Genomic DNA, 17576 nt, shown 5'->3' with positions numbered 1-17576 from the left:
ATCACACACAAACGTGCAGTGTATTCAAGGTTAAAAAGCCTTCTAAAGTTTGTAATTTCCATTTTAAAATGTCAGACTTGATTTTCCTAAACAAAAAATATATCAACTCCTACAAAAAATGTCTGTTAATTATAATCCACATAATATTTCACATTTCCTGTTGCTACAGGATTATTTTCATGCTATATCAAAATGGCTCAAATTATGATCCTACGTATGTCTAAGTATTGCAACAGAAAACCCCATAAGATCTCTGTATTTGTAATGTCTTTACATCGCCTAGCTGTCATAGCCAATGTAATTAGGGAAGAACAACCCAATAGTTAGGGCAGTGGCTTTGGTAACTATAAATCATATTGTACTTTTTAATTTGTGGGTATGCTGCTGACCAAATGCCATATTTAGCCTAGCTTTCCCATAAACCCATTTAGCTACATTACTCATATTTCCTGAGAAATATTGTATGTTTTTTGAAAATGTTTGAAGCAAAATTAGGGAAAACCACTGTCATCAGGAAGACTATTACATTTTGTAAAATGCCTCTTGCTCTCTCTCGCTCTTTATCTCTCCCTCTCGATCTCTTTCTATAACATTAGGTTTGTTGTAATTAGGTCATTTTGATGTCGGACACACTCCCAGTGTAGTAGGCCTAATTGTCCTTCTGTCTCTGCTGAGGAACGATAAAGGTTGTCTTTACATAACTGTGTCCCGGCAGTAGGAAAACTAAACCTTGAGTCATGCGCTACTATGAAGGTGAAAACAAATTAGGCCCATGTGTCTGTCAGGGTACTACAGAGACAAGGTCAGTGTTTTCATAGGGAGTTTTACACATAGTGAAGTACTTTTAAAACATCTTAGCTGATAAGTCTTTCTCTGTGAAGATAGGCTAACTCGTTGTGACTATTCAATAGACATTACCTCAGTGTTTGCTTCCTCAATTTCTGCCATTTCTCAATTTCACCTTTTCACATTTAAAAGCAGCTCTTAGCTTTTCCTCAATTTGATCTCACTTCCTCATCTTGGAGTTCCCGAACATGTCCTAGAAACATTGAACATGTTTTACTAACCTGGATATGATTTATACATGTGACAATGGTTAGGCCTATCTAGCTGAGGTACATTACCAGACTTGTCTGCCAGTGAGGATGGATGATATTGGGCCCTACAGCAACATCATATGACGGGCCACACACACACACACACACACACACGCACGCACAGTGCACAGATAATCAGATAAGGCTGTAAGGACCTGCAGGCTTTCTCTAATTACAGTTCGATGTTATAAAAAGGTAGCAGTGGGAACTTTTCTAAGGAGACAACCACCTTCTATCAATCAGCAGACCTGGGTTCAAAGGAGTCAAATAGTATTTGAGGTCTATGAAAAACTTTAGGTGCACATGATTTAACTTTCCCTGCGTAATGGAACTAAGGGAAAAGTCCCAAAAGTGCAAACACCCACCCACCTGGAACTCTAGAACAGCTCAAACTATTTGAAAGATTTAAAATACCATTTGAACTCAGATCTGGGTAGATGGTTTTGCTGTGAAGCCAGCTTGTTTAATTCCTGCTCAGGCTGCCTGTCATTATACACCCCTGGAGGTTGTGCGAAAGACTGGGCTAAAATAGGATGTGGGCTGCTTGTACAATGTCACGTTAAATGTGCTATATGCCTTGCAGCGTTAGAGGTAGACTAATTGTTAATGTTTGAAGAACACATCCATCCAGCAATTTATTTATATTATCCAGCTATTTAGTTCATTGTAGGGTTTAAGTACCTCGGAGAACCACTCGATTTGATTCTAAATGGGACTTCTTCCAATGTAAATGTTAACTTGAGGTCTATACTGTGTGCTGCAGTAAGTAGGGTAAACGCTGAGGAAAATGCTGCAAGAATTATAATAATTTAGATCAGAGAGTGGGGGAGGGGGATGTCTGCACTCAGCCGACCCCTTTTATTGATGGAGGACACCAAAGTGTCGGGTATCTCCGTTCACAGGCACACTCACTCTAACATTGTGTGAGTGTGTTATGCGTGCGTGTTAGTCAGTAATGATTGGGATACCCTTCTCTGAGACCTCACCTCCCCACCTTGGTTCAAATCAATGAGTCAGTTCCACAGCGAACAGTGGTACAGGTCATTACAGTAAAGAGTGGGGCGCCCCCTATTGGATGGGCACGGGTGGGGGGTGCTCCCTACCCAGCCGTGGACCCCTTGCTACCCCTTAATGGCATTACAAACCATTTAAAAATGTGCTCCTGGTAACCCGTTCCAATCACTATGTGCACGGCTGTGCATTTGCAGTATGTTTCAATGTGCATTTACCATCACGAATTTATCATGCTCAAAAATACTGCAGAAATGCAAAATTGACTGGCCTGATGAACTCGGGATGGTCGGGCAGTGAAAGTGGTTCCTCTCCATCACTCGTTGTGTTGATTTCATCATGTCCATTTGGTGATGTTTTTTCCCTGTTGAATCATATTGCAAATGCACTGTGCATTCTGACACCAAACTGATGCAAACTGACACCACACCCACTTTTTCGAACTCGTTTAGAAGCAAACTATCGCATATTTCAGAGCAGGCCCAAAATTCACAGTGCCTTCTGTTCAAACCATAATAAAACCATAAAACACATAGTTATGTTCTAGCTGCAGGTCCAGTTCTATCATTATATGTAGGCCTAGCTGAGGCGACCCCGAATCCCAAGTTTCGGCTTGATAATTGGTGCTGAAAATCCACTTTTTTCCATGCCTTGCTATGGGGTCCTTGAATGAGCTATCTGACAGAAACGTTGGGGTCCGTCTCTATGGGCCGAGCCGGTTTCAATGGACCTAGTCTTGCAACTCTGGGACTTTGCTAAATGTCGTCATTTTCGTAATGGTCAAAATGAATTGAAGTCATTGCAAATGTACGAGGCTGTTTCTCCATGAAGGAACCTTCTAGAGCCACATAACTCATCACGCACTATCGACCTGAGCTGTAGAACATGTTTCTAAAGTTTCAGACCTCTAGGTCTGACGGTTCTTTAATAGTTCGAACAAAGGTAACTATTGCAGGCTCTGTCTGTCTCTACGCACCACACAGGGTTGAATGCACTATTTCTATCAAACATCAGGTTGGGTATGGAAAAACACTTTTAGTGTGATTTTAACCACTTCCACTTTAACCACTGTAATCTGTGAGATCAAAAAACCCTGATTTACTGTTAAGGGTTAATGCCACATGGTCAAGGTTAGGCTTGCACAGATCGGGAGGACCTCAGGAACGTACCTGAGGTCAAATTGTGCTTCTCACCCTAACGGTTCTCTCACTGTCACCCAAAAGCACCTGCAATTTAGGGCCAGGCTTCATTATGAGCTCAGACCGAGCAAGCTACGGTCTAGCGGGGCATCTTGTTGAACTCGGTGTAACAGTATAGGTTCGCGTCCAACCAGGGACGCTCTGCACACGTCAACAGTCACCCTCGAAGCATCGTTACCCATCGCTCCACAAAAGCCGCGGCCCTTGCAGAGCAAGGGGAACCACTACTTCAAGGTCTCAGAGCAAGTGACGTCACCGATTGAAACGCCACTAGCGCGCACCACCGCTAACTAGCTAGCAATTTCACATCGGCTACACTCACCCCCCTTTTTACCTCCTCCTCTTTCCGCCGCAACCAGTGATCCGGGTCAACAGCATCAATATAACAGTATAGACTTTACGTCCGTCCCCTCGCCCCGACCTGGGCGCAAACTAGGGACACTCTGCACACATCAACAGTCACCCTCAAAGCATCGTTACCCATCGCTCCACAAAAGCCGCGACCCTTGCAGAGCAAGGGGAACCCCTACTTCAAGGTCTCAGAGCAAGTGACGTCACCGATTGAAACGCCACTAGCGCGCACCACCGCTAACTAGCTAGCAATTTCACATCGGCTACATCGGCACAGCCTAGAGATTATGGTAATGCCATTGCAGGCTCTGAGTGTCTTTAAGCACCGCACTTTGTCACTCCATCCTTGCTGTGTGTGTGTGTGTGTGTGTGTGTGTGTGTGTGTGTGTGTGTGTGTGTGTGTGTGTGTGTGTGTGTGAGAGAGAGAGAGAGAGAGAGAGAGAGAGAGAGAGCTTTTCTTTGACATCTGTTGGGAGAAATGACTGATTTACAGTTCATGAGGGTTGCCTAATAACACATGTGAAGTTTTGAAAAGATCAGACCTTTTTAACCCTTCGAAACAGCACCTATGACACCGTTTTAAGGCACTTCCGGTTTACACAGGAAGCTGAAAGTGAACACATATCCTCCTTGGGGTAGGCACTTATAGAATATGGAGTTTTAAGTCTTTATGTTAAGAACTGACTTATTTGCAGAGGTTTGAATGTGTGTGTTATTTCAGAAAATCACAGAAATCTCGCATAGCTTGGAAACACAATTCAAAAAGATTAGTCTGAACACGCTGCAACTGGATTTGTAACTTTTTACATTGTACGATTTCTCTTAAATTACGATAGATAAATGGCTGGTTCTTTTTTATTGACACCATAGGTTCATTTACTTTGACGTGAAGCGGAAAAATTATTGCTCTATTTTCATTTTTTACCTTTAATCCCAGAAAAATGGCCATAACTCAAAAACCGTTGAGGCCTAGACGCCATCTTGTTCGGGGCCAACTGCCCATTATGCCAAACCTATGCTCACCAAGTTTCGTCTTCGAAATCTTTTCCGTTTAGGAGATAAGGCCACGTTGTGATTGGTGATGTTTTGTGCATTTGCAATAGGATTCCATTCGCCCTCTTGTGGGATTTACCGGGAGAGCGGAAAAATTTAAATAAATTGAACATTTTATAAAACGGAAACCGGATGTCCGAGAGAGTTCGTTTGATGACTTCCTGGAAGATCCGGCCCTGCTGCACGGCCCGACGCCGTCCGCGAATTTTAGAAACTTTGGTCGGACGTCTAGTAAGGGACCGTACATTTGCAATGTGGACTTTCTCACTAACCATATGGCGAATGTCAAAATGTTCTCTTAAGGTATGTCAGGGATGGTATTGTATTATTTACTTTTTTTGTGCTTCAAAATGAGATGTTATATGATTGAATTCCAATTTGCGTATTCCCCTAGTTAAGTGAATCCAAACCACCTACCACCAACTAGTGTGCTGTGATCTGGGTGTGTTGTGTTACATTTGATTTCCCAGTCCCAGTGGTGTCGAAGGATATCTGATTGGAGGATATCTGACAGGAGGCTGTGTTTTCTCAGTTCTGTAACAGGAAGTGTCCTGACCAGCTGTGATAGTCTCACTTCCTCGGCTGCCCTCTCACTCTGCTCAGACTACCTACTGTTGACTTGTGTCTTGTATGTCATAGCACAGGCTGATATGCCATCAGTGGCAGCACCATATCCTCTAACCATCCCTTCACTCTGGACTCTCTCTTCTCTCAGATACAAAGGCCCTTTCTCTTTACAACTTTACCAAATGTACCCAAGGTCTACTTGATTAGATGTAGGACTCTTTTCCTGTACATATTTTCCTGCACATTATTTTGATGTGGATCTGGAATTCTATGTCTACTACTGAGGGCCATATTTAATAGTTTTTATTGAAATAGGCTAAATAGAGTAAACCCATAATGAAATGATTTAATTTAAACCAGCAGAGGTCATAATGACTGAAGCATTTTTTGTCATACCCATGTATCCATAATAAAATGTATACCCTGTTCTCTCTCTCTCTCGTAGGCTGCAGGTATAGCAGACAGAGCCATGCTGAAAGGGGGTTCCGCCAAGGTGGGGCTACCCAAGCCAGGGCTTCAAGAGAGGGCCAAGCAAGTCTCCCTCGCCCTCTCTACCACCACTTCCACCACAGCTACAGGCATCAAGACATCCAGGTCCTCCAACACCCTGGCCACAGACCTGCGCCTCAGCAGGGTGAGTTATACCAGACAGGAGAGTAACTTCACACCACTGAACACACCCAACATCTCCTTAATGAATGGTGGGAGGTTGCAAGTGGGACAGGTGGGAGGGAGATGGGGGAAGTTACCACCCCTTTACTTTGTCTAAGAGCCACTCTGTTCATTTGGATAATTGATAATGTTCAATTGCATTAATCTACCTCTGCATCTCCTGCAGACACTCTGACCTCGGTTGGGTGTCACAAAGCATAGACTGACAACATATCTCACTATAGTACAGTATGAGTGCTATTACAATTTCATACTAGTAGATTGAGTAGTTTACTAGTAGTTTTCCAATTGGTAAGGTAATCTGTGGTTTCCTAATCCCTGACTGTGTCAAGCCCGCTCCTCCTCTATGGCGCTCGAGGGCACCAGGCAGCCCATCCTTACGCACACCTGTCATCTTCACTCATGCTGCCAAACATACCCTCATAAAACTGACCATCCTACCGATCCTTGACTTTGGCGATGTCATCTATAAAATAGCCTCCAACACTCTACTCAGCAAACTGGATGTAGTCTATCACAATGCCATCCGTTTTGTCACCAAAGCCCCATATACTACCCACCACTGCGACCTGTACGCTCTCGTTGGCTGGCCCTCGCTTCATACTCGTCGCCAAACCCACTGGCTACAGGTTGTCTACAAGTCTCTGCTAGGTAAAGCCCCGCCTTATCTCAGCTCTCTGGTCACCACAGCAGCACCCACTCGTAGCACACGCTCCAGCAGGTATATCTCACTGGTCACCCCCAAAGCCAATTCCTCCTTTGGTCACCTTTCCTTCCAGTTCTCTGCTGCCACTGACTGGAACGAACTGCAAAAATCACTGAAGCTGGAGATTCTCATCTCCCTCACTAGCTTTAAGAACCAGCTGTCAGAGCAGCTCACAGATCACTGCACCTGTTCATAGCCCATCTGTATACAGCCCATCTATCTACCTCATTCCCATACTGTATTTATTTATTTAGCTCCTTTTGCACCACAGTATCTCTACTTGCACATCCATCTTTTGCACATCTACCATTCCAGTGTTTAATTGCCGTATTGTAATTACTTCGCCACCATGGCCTATTTATTGCCTTAACTCCCTTATTTGACCTTATTTGCACTCACTGTAAATAGACTTTGTTTTATTTTTTTTCTACTGTATTATTGACTGTATGTTTTGTTCATTCCATGTGTAACTCTGTGTTGTTGTATGTGTCGAACTGCTATGCTTTATCTTGGCCAGGTCGCAGTTGCAAATGAGAACTTGTTCTCAACTAGCTTACCTGGTTAAATAAAGGTGAAATAAAAAATTGTTACGCGCCTCAGCGCTTCATGGGACTCACCTGGAGTCTATTACTTTATTGATATATTGCCTCCTCTATATTTGTCACTTCCTCAGTTTCTTCCCCGTGTCTACATTAGTGTCGTTTTGTTCCCCCGTCCAGACGCTGTTCTTGTTTTGTTATATGTCCTTTTGTCCATTAAATCTTCACTCCCTGTACTTGCTTCTCGTCTCCCAGTGTCTGTCCTCACAGACTGTATGTTGTATGTGTGTCTTATAGCTGAAGAGAGCCAGTAGTGATGACACCCTGGCCAAGCCTGCCCTGGGGGCAGTAGCCACAGGCTCCCGAATGAAGAAGACTGTCACTACAGGGGCCATCTCTGACCTGGCCGACGCGAGACCTCGCAGCCTCTCAGGTAGGGGACCATAGACGATAGGGCTGGCAGTTAGCCTAGTGGTTAGAGTTTTGGGCCAGTAACCGAAAGGTTGTTGAATCAAATCCCCGAGCTGCCAAGGAAAAAACTGTCGTTCTGCCCCTGAACAAGGCAGTTAACCTGCTGTTCCCTGGCCGTCATTGTAAATAAGAATTTGTTCTTAACTGACTTGCCTAAATAAAGGTACAGTTTTAAAAATAGATCAGTACACTCAGACCACACACACAAGACTCATAATAATTGTTTATGGTTAAATTCAAATGTATTATTTATGCAATGTATTCATAGTAAAATAACAACTTAACTTATCGCATTTTATCTAATCTTATCTACTACTACTACTACTACTACTACTACTACTACTACTACTACTACTACTACTACTACTACAACAATGTAATTCAACATGGGTACAGTGCATTCACATTACTTCATTAGAAAAGAGCCACTGGTTTTAGAACTCACACCCAAGCCTTTCTCCTCTCTTCTTGTATGAGTCTATCTAGGGTCTCTTTCACTGTCACTCTGTAAAAGAGAAACCTGTGCCTCACCTCCTTGTACAAGTCGACCAGGCGCCTCTGCTTCTGCTCAGGGAGGTGCTAGCTGTGCTCAAGGATCATAGCCATGTGTCTGAGCTGATACGTCCAGTACGGCTCGCACTGACAGAGACCCGGGCCGTTTGCCTCCATCTGTGCTATGCATGCCATTCATGGTCCAGCCTGTACATATTGCTGGATATACAGATGTAGGATCTTAATTTGATCACACTTTTGTAGTGTATTCAAGGTTTAAAAAGGCTTCTAAAGTTTGTAATTTCCACTTTAAATGTCAGACTTGATTTCCCCTAATGGAAAATGTATCAACCGCTACATAAAAAAATCCAATAATTATAATCCACATAAAGGTTCAATTTTCTGTTGCTGCAGGATTATATTCCTGCCATAGCAAACTGGCTCAAATTAAGATCTGTGGCCTCCCGAGTGGTGCATTGATCTAAGGCACTGTATCGCAGTTCTAGTTCTGCCACTAGAGATTCTGGGTTTGAGGCCAGGCTCTGTCGCATCCGGCCGCGACCGGGAGACCGATGGGGTGGCACACAATTGGCCCAGCGTCGTCCGGGTTAGGGGAGGGTTTGACCGGCAGGGATGTCCTTGTCCCATCGCGCATTAGCGACTCCTGTGGCGGGCCGGGCGCAGTGCACGCTGACACGGTCGCCAGGTGTACGGTGTTTCCGCTGACACATTGGTGCAGCTGGCTTGGTTGGATTGTGTTTCGGAGGACGCACGACTCTCGACCTTCGGCTCTCCCGAGTCCGTACGGGAGTTGCAGCAATGAGACAAGACTGTAACTACCAATTGGATACCACGAAATTGGGGAGAAAAAGGGCTAAAAAATAAAATCATTAAAACTGGATCGATCATAGCAAAAGCAAATCAGACTTGTAGTCCTGGGGTTGTTGCCACCAAAACGGAGTTCCAATCAACATTTACGGCTAACTACTAAACATTCTAAACTTAAACATTCCATTGAAGTTGTTCTATTCTGATATCATCTTATTCAAATATCAGTGTATTCGTATGATTTAGAATCACCATGGAAATGAAATAGAATGGTTTTAAATCAACACTGACTCTGAGCAACAAACATTCAAAATTCAAACATTCTATCATGCTTGGTTTGATAGATGCGGTAAAAAAGTCAATGGAATGCAGACCGTTCTATTGACCAGATTGGCGCACATTCAACAAATCTGATCTAACTAAGTGGATAATTGTCAAATCTGTCTTGATTTATGTGTTGTAACAGACCCACAATGTGATTACTTAAGTTTGATTTGGATATATTTGGCTGTTTTCGCTGCATAAAATGTTGACGTTTTCAGGATTAGAAGAAGTGACTGCTAAATGCCAACTCCTGTTCATATACAGTGGGGCAAAAAAGTATTTAGTCAGCCACCAATTGTGCAAGTTCTCCCACTTAAAAAGATGAGAGAGGCCTGTAATTTTCATCATAGGTACACTTCAACTATGACAGACAAAATTAGGAGAAAAAAATCCAGAAAATCACATTGTAGGATTTTTTATGAATTTATTTGCAAATTATGGTGGAAAAATAAGTATTTGGTCACCTACAAACAAGCAAGATTTCTGGCTCTCACAGACCTGTAACTTCTTCTTTAAGAGGCCCTCTGTCCTCCACTCGTTACCTGTAGTAATGGCACCTGTTTGAACTTGTTATCGGTATAAAAGACACCTGTCCACAACCTCAAACAGTCACACTCCAAACTCCACTATGGCCAAGACCAAAGAGCTGTCAAAGGACACCAGAAACAAAATTGTAGACCTGCACCAGGCTGGGAAGACTGAATCTGCAATAGGTAAGCAGCTCGGTTTGAAGAAATAAACTGTGGGAGCAATTATTAGGAAATGGAAGACATACAAGACCACTGATAATCTCCCTCAATCTGGGGCTCCACGCAAGATCTCACCCCGTGGGGTCAAAAATCGCCCCGGTGAGCAAATATCCCAGTACCACACAGGGGGACCTAGTGAATGACCTGCAGAGAGCTGGGACCAAAGTAACAAAGCCTACCATCAGTAACACACTACGCCGTAGGGACTCAAATCCTTCAGTGCCAGACGTGTCCCCCTGCTTAAGCCAGTACATGTCCAGGCCCGTCTGAAGTTTGCTAGAGAGCATTTGGATGATCCAGAAGAAGATTGGGAGAATATCATATGGTCAGATGAAACCAAAATATAACTTTTTGGTAAAAACTCAACTCGTCGTGTTTGGAGGACAAAGAATGCTGAGTTGCATCCAAAGAACACCATACCTACTGTGAAGCATGGGGGTGGAAACATAATTTTCTGCAAAGGGACCAGGATGACTGATCCGTGTAAAGGAAAGAATGAATGGGGCCATGTATCGTGAGATTTTGAGTGAAAACCTCCGTCCATCAGCAAGGGCATTGAAGATGAAATGTGGCTGGGTCTTTCAGCATGACAATGATCCCAAACACACCGCCCGGGCAACGAAGGAGTGTCTTCGTAAGAAGCATTTCAAGGTCCTGGAGTGGCCTAGCCAGTCTCCAGATCTCAACCCCATAGAAAATCTTTGGAGGGAGTTGAAAGTCCCTGTTGCCCAGCAACAGCCCCACAACATCACTGCTCTAGAGGAGATCTGCATGGAGGAATGGGCCAAAATACCAGCAACAGTATGTGAAAACCTTGTGAAGACTTACAGAAAACGTTTGACCTCTGTCATTGCCAACAAAGGGTATGTAACAAAGTATTGAGATAAACTTTTGTTATTGACCAAATACTTATTTTCCACCATAATTTGCAAATAAATTCATAGAAAATCCTACAATGTGATTTTCTGGATTTTTTTCTTCTCATTTTGTCTGTCATGGTTGAAGTGTGGGAGAACTTGCACAATTGGTGGCTGACAAAATACTTTTTTGCCCCACTGTAAGCTAGTTAGCATAGCTAGCATACAGAAATTGGTGATGTTGGTAAATCGTTTTTAACTGTAATTCAGTTGACTGGTGACGATGACATGAACATGTGTTGGATTTGACTTCCATACAAGCATTATACTCCGATTTCTACCTCAACAGTGTGAAGTACATGGAGACAGTGCATTCAGAAGGTATTCAGACCCCTTGACTTTTTCCACATTTTGTTACGTTACAGCCTTTTTCTAATATTAATTAAATTATTTTCCCCCCTTATTAATCTAACACATATATAACACACAATACCCGATAATGACAAAGCAAAAACAGGTTTGTAGAAAATTGAGCAAATGTATATAAAAAACTGAAATATCACATTTACATAAGTATTCAGACCCTTTACTCAGTACTTTTTTGAAGCACCTTTTACAGCGATTACGCTACAAACTTGACACACCTTTATTTGGGTAGTTTCTCCCATTCTTCCCTGCAGATCCTCTCAAGCTCTGTCAGGTTGGATGGGGAGCATCGCTGCACAGCTATTTTCAGGTTTCTCTCCAGAGATGTTTGATCGGGTTCAAGTCCGGGCTCTGGCTGGGTCACTCAAGAACATTCAGAGACTTGTCCGAAAGCCATTCCTGAGTTGTCTTGGCTGTGTGCCTAGGTTCATTGTCCTGTTGGAAGGTGAACCTTTGCCCCAGTCTGAGGTCCTGAGCACTCTGGAGCAGGATCTCTCTTTCATTTGCTACGTTCATCTTTCCCTCGATCCTCACTAGTCTCCCAGTCCCTGCTGCTGAAAAACATTGTCACAGCATGATGCTGCCAGCACCATGCCTCACCGTAGGGATGGTGCCAGGTTTCCTCCAGACGTGACACTTGGCATTCAGGCCAAAGAGTTCAATCTTGGTTTCATCAGACCATAGAATCTTGTTTCTCATTGTCTGAGAGTCCTTTAGGTGCCTTTTGGCAAACTCCAAGCGGGCTTCATGTGCCTTTTACTGAAGAGTTGCTTCCATCTGGCAAGGCTACCATAAAGGCCTGATTGGTGGAGTGCTGCAGAGATGGTTGTCCTTCTGGAAGTTTCTCACATCTCCACAGAGGAACTCTGGAGCTCTTTCAGAGTGACCATCGGGTTCTTGGTCACCTCCCTGACCAAGGCCCTTCTCCCCCGATTGCTCAGCTTGGTTGGGCGGCCAGCTGTAGGAAGAGTTTTGGTGGTTCAAACTTCTTCCATTTAAAAATGATGGAGACCACTGTGTTCTTGGGGACCTTCAATGCTGCAGACATTTTTTGGTACCATTCCCCAGACCTGAGCCTTGACACAATCATGTCTCGGAGCTCTACAGACAATTATTTTGACCTCATTGCTTGGTTTTTGCTCTGACATGCACTGTCAATTGTGGGACCTTATATTGACAGGTGTGTGTGCCTTTCAAAATCATGTCCAATCAATTGAATTTTCCACAGGTGGACTCAATCAATTTGTAGAAACATCTCAAGGATGATCAATGGGAACAGGATGCACCTGAGCTCAGTTTTGAGTCTCATAGCAAAGGGTCTGAATACTTATGTAAATAAGGTATTTCTGTTTTTTATTTGTAATAAATTAGCAACATTTTCTAAACCTGTTTTCGCTTTGTCATTACAGGGTATTATGTATTTAATACATTTTAGAATAAGGCTAAAACATTACAACATGTGGGAAAAGGGAAGGTGTCTGAATAGTTTCTGAATGCACTGTAAACAGTAGCCTAAATGTAGGGTACTTTTGCTGGGGAGCAATGAGGAGATTTGAGATCTTTCCCCCATGGCCCTTTTCCCCACAAGTTTCCATGGCAATTCCATTGTTTTGGTCGAGTTCGATTTACCTCTTTACCCCATCTATTGTTGATATTGCACCTCACACTCACAGTTCCCTTTTACTTCCTCTTTTATTGTTAACCTTATAAAACAATTTTCCACCTGAAAATAACATTTCAACTCTGGGTCCTTCCTACATAGAGTAAATGAATGGCCAAGTATCAATATTATTCTGATATATCACTGCTTCCTATCAAATATTGTAGTTGGCTTCTTATATGCTCAGTCGCCTGTCTGTGTGAAATAATCACACACAGTGCGGTGACGTACAGGTCAAAAGTTTGGACACTCAAGGGTTTTTCTTTATTGTTACTATTTTCTGCATTGTAAGGAGCAATAGTGAAGACGTTAAAACTATGAAATAACACATATGAAATTATGTAGTAACCAAAAAAGTGTTAAACAAATCAAAACAGATTTTAGATTCTTCAAAGTAGCTACCCTTTGACTTGATGACAGCTTTGCACACTCTTGGCATCCTCTCAACTAGCTTCACCTGGAATGTTTTTCCATCAGTATTGAAGCAGTTCCCACATATACTGAGCACTTGTTGGCTGCTTTTCCTTCACTCTGCAGTCCAACTCATCCCAAACCATCTCAATTGGGTTAAGGTTGGGTGATTGTGGAGGCCAGGTCATCTGATGCAGAACTCCATCACTCTCCTTGATCAAATAGCCTTTACACAGTTTGGAGGTGTGTTGGGTCATTGTCCTGTTGAAAAACAAATGATAGTCCCACTAAGCGCAAACCAGATGGGATGGCGTATCGCTGCAGAATGCTGTGGTAGCCATGCTGGTTAAGTGTGCCTTGAATTCTAGATAAATCAATGACAGTGTCACAAGCAAAATACCCTAACACCATCACACCTCCTACTCCATGCTTCACGGTGGGAAACACACATGCGGAGATCATCTGTTCACCTACTCTGCATCTCCCAAAGACCCAGCGGTTGGAACCAAAAATCTCAAATTTGGACTCATCAGACCAAAGGACAGATTTCTACCGTTCTAATGTCCATTGCTTGTGTTTCTTGGCCCATGCAAGTCTCTTCTTCTCATTGAAATGCATTCCAGGTGAAGCTGGTTGAGAGAATGCTAAGAGTGTGCAAAGTTGTTGTCATCAAGGCAAATAGTGGCTTCTCAAATATTAAATATATTTTGATTTGTTTAACACTTCTTTGGTTATGTGTTATTTCATAGTTTTGATGTCTTCACTATTATTCTACAATATAGAAAATAGTAAAAATAAAGAAAAACCCTTGAATGAGTAGGTGTGTCCAAACTTTTAACTGGTACTGTAAGTATTCAAATCAAATCAAATCAAATGTATTTATATAGCCCTTCTTACATCAGCTGATATCTCAAAGTGCTGTACACAAACCCAGCCCAAAGCCCCAAACAGCAAGCAATGCAGGTGTAGAAGCGGTGGCTAGGAAAAACTCCCTAGAAAGGCCAAAACCTAGGAAGAAACCTAGAGAGGAACCAGGCTATGAGGGGTGGCCAGTCCTCTTCTGGATGTGCGGGGTGGAGATTATAACAGAACAAGTCAGCACCTCAGGAGTAAATGTCAGTTGGCTTTTCATAGCCGATCATTAAGAGTATCTCTACCGCTCCTGCTGTCTCTAGAGAGTTGAAAACAGCAGGTCTGGGACAGGTAGCACGTCCGGTGAACAGGTCAGGGTTTCATAGCCGCAGGCAGAACAGTTGAAACTGGAGCAGCAGCACGGCCAGGTGGACTGGGGACAGCAAGGAGTCATTATGCCAGGTAGTCCTGAGGCATGGTCCTAGGACTCAGGTCCTCCGAGAGAGAGAAAGAAAGAGAGAATTAGAGAGAGCATGCTTTGTGTTTTAGGTTATTGTCCTGCTGAAAGGTGAATTAATTTAACAGTGTCTGAACCAAGTTTTCCTCTAGGATTTAGCCTGTGCTTAGCTCCATTCCGTTTCTTTTTTTCCTGAAAAACTCCCTAGTCCTTAACAATTACAAGCATGCCCATAACATGATGCAGCCACCACTATGCTTGACAATATGGAGAGTGGTACTCGTGTTTTATTTGCCCCAAACGTAACACTTTGTATTCAGGACAAAAAGTTAATCGCTTTGCCAATTTTTTTGCAGTATTACATTACTGCTGCCTTGTTGCAAACAGGATGCATGTTTTGGAATATTTTTATTCTGTAAAGGCTTCCTTTTCCCTCTGTCAATTAGGTTAGTATTGTGGAGTAACTACAATGTTGTTGATCTATCCTCCGTTTTCTCCTATCACAGCAATTAAAAACTCTGTAACTGTTTGGCCTCAAGTCACCATTGGCCTCATTGGGAAAACCCTAAGCGGTTTCCTTCCTCTCCAGCAACTGACGCCTGTATCTTTGTAGTGACTGTGTGTATGTACACACCATCTAAAGTGTAATTAATAACTTCACCATGCTCAAAGGAAATATTCAATTTCTGCTTTTTAATTTTTTTGTAATACAGTGCCTTGCGAAAGTATTTGGCCCCCTTGAACTTTGCGACCTTTTGCCACATTTCATGCTTCAAACATAAAGATATAAAACTGTATTTTTTTGTGAAGAATCAACAACAAGTGGGACACAATCATGAAGTGGAACAACATTTATTGGATATTTCAAACTTTTTTAACAAATCAAAAACTGAAAAATTGGGCGTGCAAAATTATTCAGCCCCTTTACTTTCAGTGCAGCAAACTCTCTCCAGAAGTTCAGTGAGGATCTCTGAATGATCCAATGTTGACCTAAATGACTAATGATGATAAATACTATCCACCTGTGTGTAATCAAGTCTCCGTATAAATGCACCTGCACTGTGATAGTCTCAGAGGTCCGTTAAAAGCGCAGAGAGCATCATGAAGAACAAGGAACACACCAGGCAGGTCCGAGATACTGTTGTGAAGAAGTTTAAAGCCGGATTTGGATACAAAAAGATTTCCCAAGCTTTAAACATCCCAAGGAGCACTGTGCAAGCGATAATATTGAAATGGAAGGAGTATCAGACCACTGCAAATCTACCAAGACCTGGCCGTCCCTCTAAACTTTCAGCTCATACAAGGAGAAGACTGATCAGAGATGCAGCCAAGAGGCCCATGATTACTCTGGATGAACTGCAGAGATCTACAGCTGAGGTGGGAGACTCTGTCCATAGGACAACAATCAGTCGTATTTTGCACAAATCTGGCCTTTATAGAAGAGTGGCAAGAAGAAAGCCATTTCTTAAAGATATCCATAAAAAGTGTTGTTTAAAGTTTGCCACAAGCCACCTGGGAGACACACCAAACATGTGGAAGAAGGTACTCTGGTCAGATGAAACCAAAATTGAACTTTTTGGCAACAATGCAAAACGTTATGTTTGGCGTAAAAGCAACACAGCTGAACACACCATCCCCACTGTCAAACATGGTGGTGGCAGCATCATGGTTTGGGCCTGCTTTTCTTCAGCAGGGACAGGGAAGATGGTTAAAATTGATGGGAAGATGGATGGAGCCAAATACAGGACCATTCTGGAAGAAAACCTGATGGAGTCTGCAAAAGACCTGAGACTGGGACGGAGATTTGTCTTCCAACAAGACAATGATCCAAAACAAAGCAAAATCTACAATGGAATGGTTCAAAAATAAACATATCCAGGTGTTAGAATGGCCAAGTCAAAGTCCAGACCTGAATCCAATCGAGAATCTGTGGAAAGAACTGAAAACTGCTGTTCACAAATGCTCTCCATCCAACCTCACTGAGCTCGAGCTGTTTTGCAAGGAGGAATGGGAAAAAATGTCAGTCTCTCGATGTGCAAAACTGATAGAGACATACCCCAAGCGACTTACAGCTGTAATCGCAGCAAAAGGTGGCGCTACAAAGTATTAACTTAAGGGGGCTGAATAATTTTGCACGCCCAATTTTTCAGTTTTTGATTTGTTAAAAAAGTTTGAAATATCCAATAAATGTCGTTCCACTTCATGATTGTGTCCCACTTGTTGTTGATTCTTCACAAAAAATACAGTTTTATATCTTTATGTTTGAAGCCTGAAATGTGGCAAAAGGTCGCAAAGTTCAAGGGGGCCGAATACTTTCGCAAGGCACTGTAGGTGCCCTTCTTTGCGAGGCATTAGAAAACCTCCCTGGTCTTTGGGGTTGTATCAGTGTTTGAAATTCACTACTCGACTGACGGACCTTACTATAACAATACAGGGCGAGACCCAGATGCAGACACGGGAGACAGATGGTTTGAGTGTCTGATATTTATTATAATCCAAGGGGCAGGCAAGAGACAGGTCATGGACAGGCGAAAGATTAGAAATCAGGTCAGAGTCCAGGAGGTACAGAGTGGCAGGCAGGCTCGAGGTCAAGGCAGGCAAAATGGTCAGGCAGGCGGGCTCAGAATCAGGTCAGGCAAGGGTCAAAACTGGGAGGACTAGAAAAACAGAGATAAGGAAAAAGCAGGCGCACGGAAAAACACGCTGGTTGATTTGACAAGACGAACAGAGAACACAGGAATAAATACCCAGTGACTAATGGGGAAAACAGGTGACACCTGAAGATGGGTGGAGACAATCATAAAGGCAGGTGAAAAAGATCAGGGCGTGACACTTACAGATAATTGTATATGTG

At 43.0% G+C, this 17576-nt stretch overlaps 1 protein-coding gene across 9 annotated transcripts in view; it reads left to right on the top strand.

Annotated features, from left to right (window-relative positions):
• Positions 1 to 17576, top strand: part of LOC110533632 (cytospin-B) — a 166525-nt gene that overhangs the window by 35242 nt on the left and 113707 nt on the right. For all 9 annotated transcript variants that reach the window (XM_090186331.1, XM_090186330.1, XM_036990047.2 and 6 more), the window contains exons 2-3: positions 5724 to 5912; positions 7493 to 7628. In XM_090186331.1, coding sequence (XP_090042457.1) covers positions 5748 to 5912; positions 7493 to 7628 — 301 coding nt within the window. In that variant the 5' untranslated portion in view covers positions 5724 to 5747. The remainder of the gene's footprint in view (positions 1 to 5723; positions 5913 to 7492; positions 7629 to 17576) is intronic.

The sequence above is a fragment of the Oncorhynchus mykiss genome, chromosome 10 (genome assembly GCF_057628025.1).
Source record: "Oncorhynchus mykiss isolate SJ-2025 chromosome 10, ASM5762802v1, whole genome shotgun sequence".
NCBI classification, from domain to species: Eukaryota; Metazoa; Chordata; class Actinopteri; order Salmoniformes; family Salmonidae; genus Oncorhynchus; species Oncorhynchus mykiss.
Note: the sequence above shows the minus strand (reverse complement) of the source record. Positions and strands in the feature narration are given on the sequence as shown.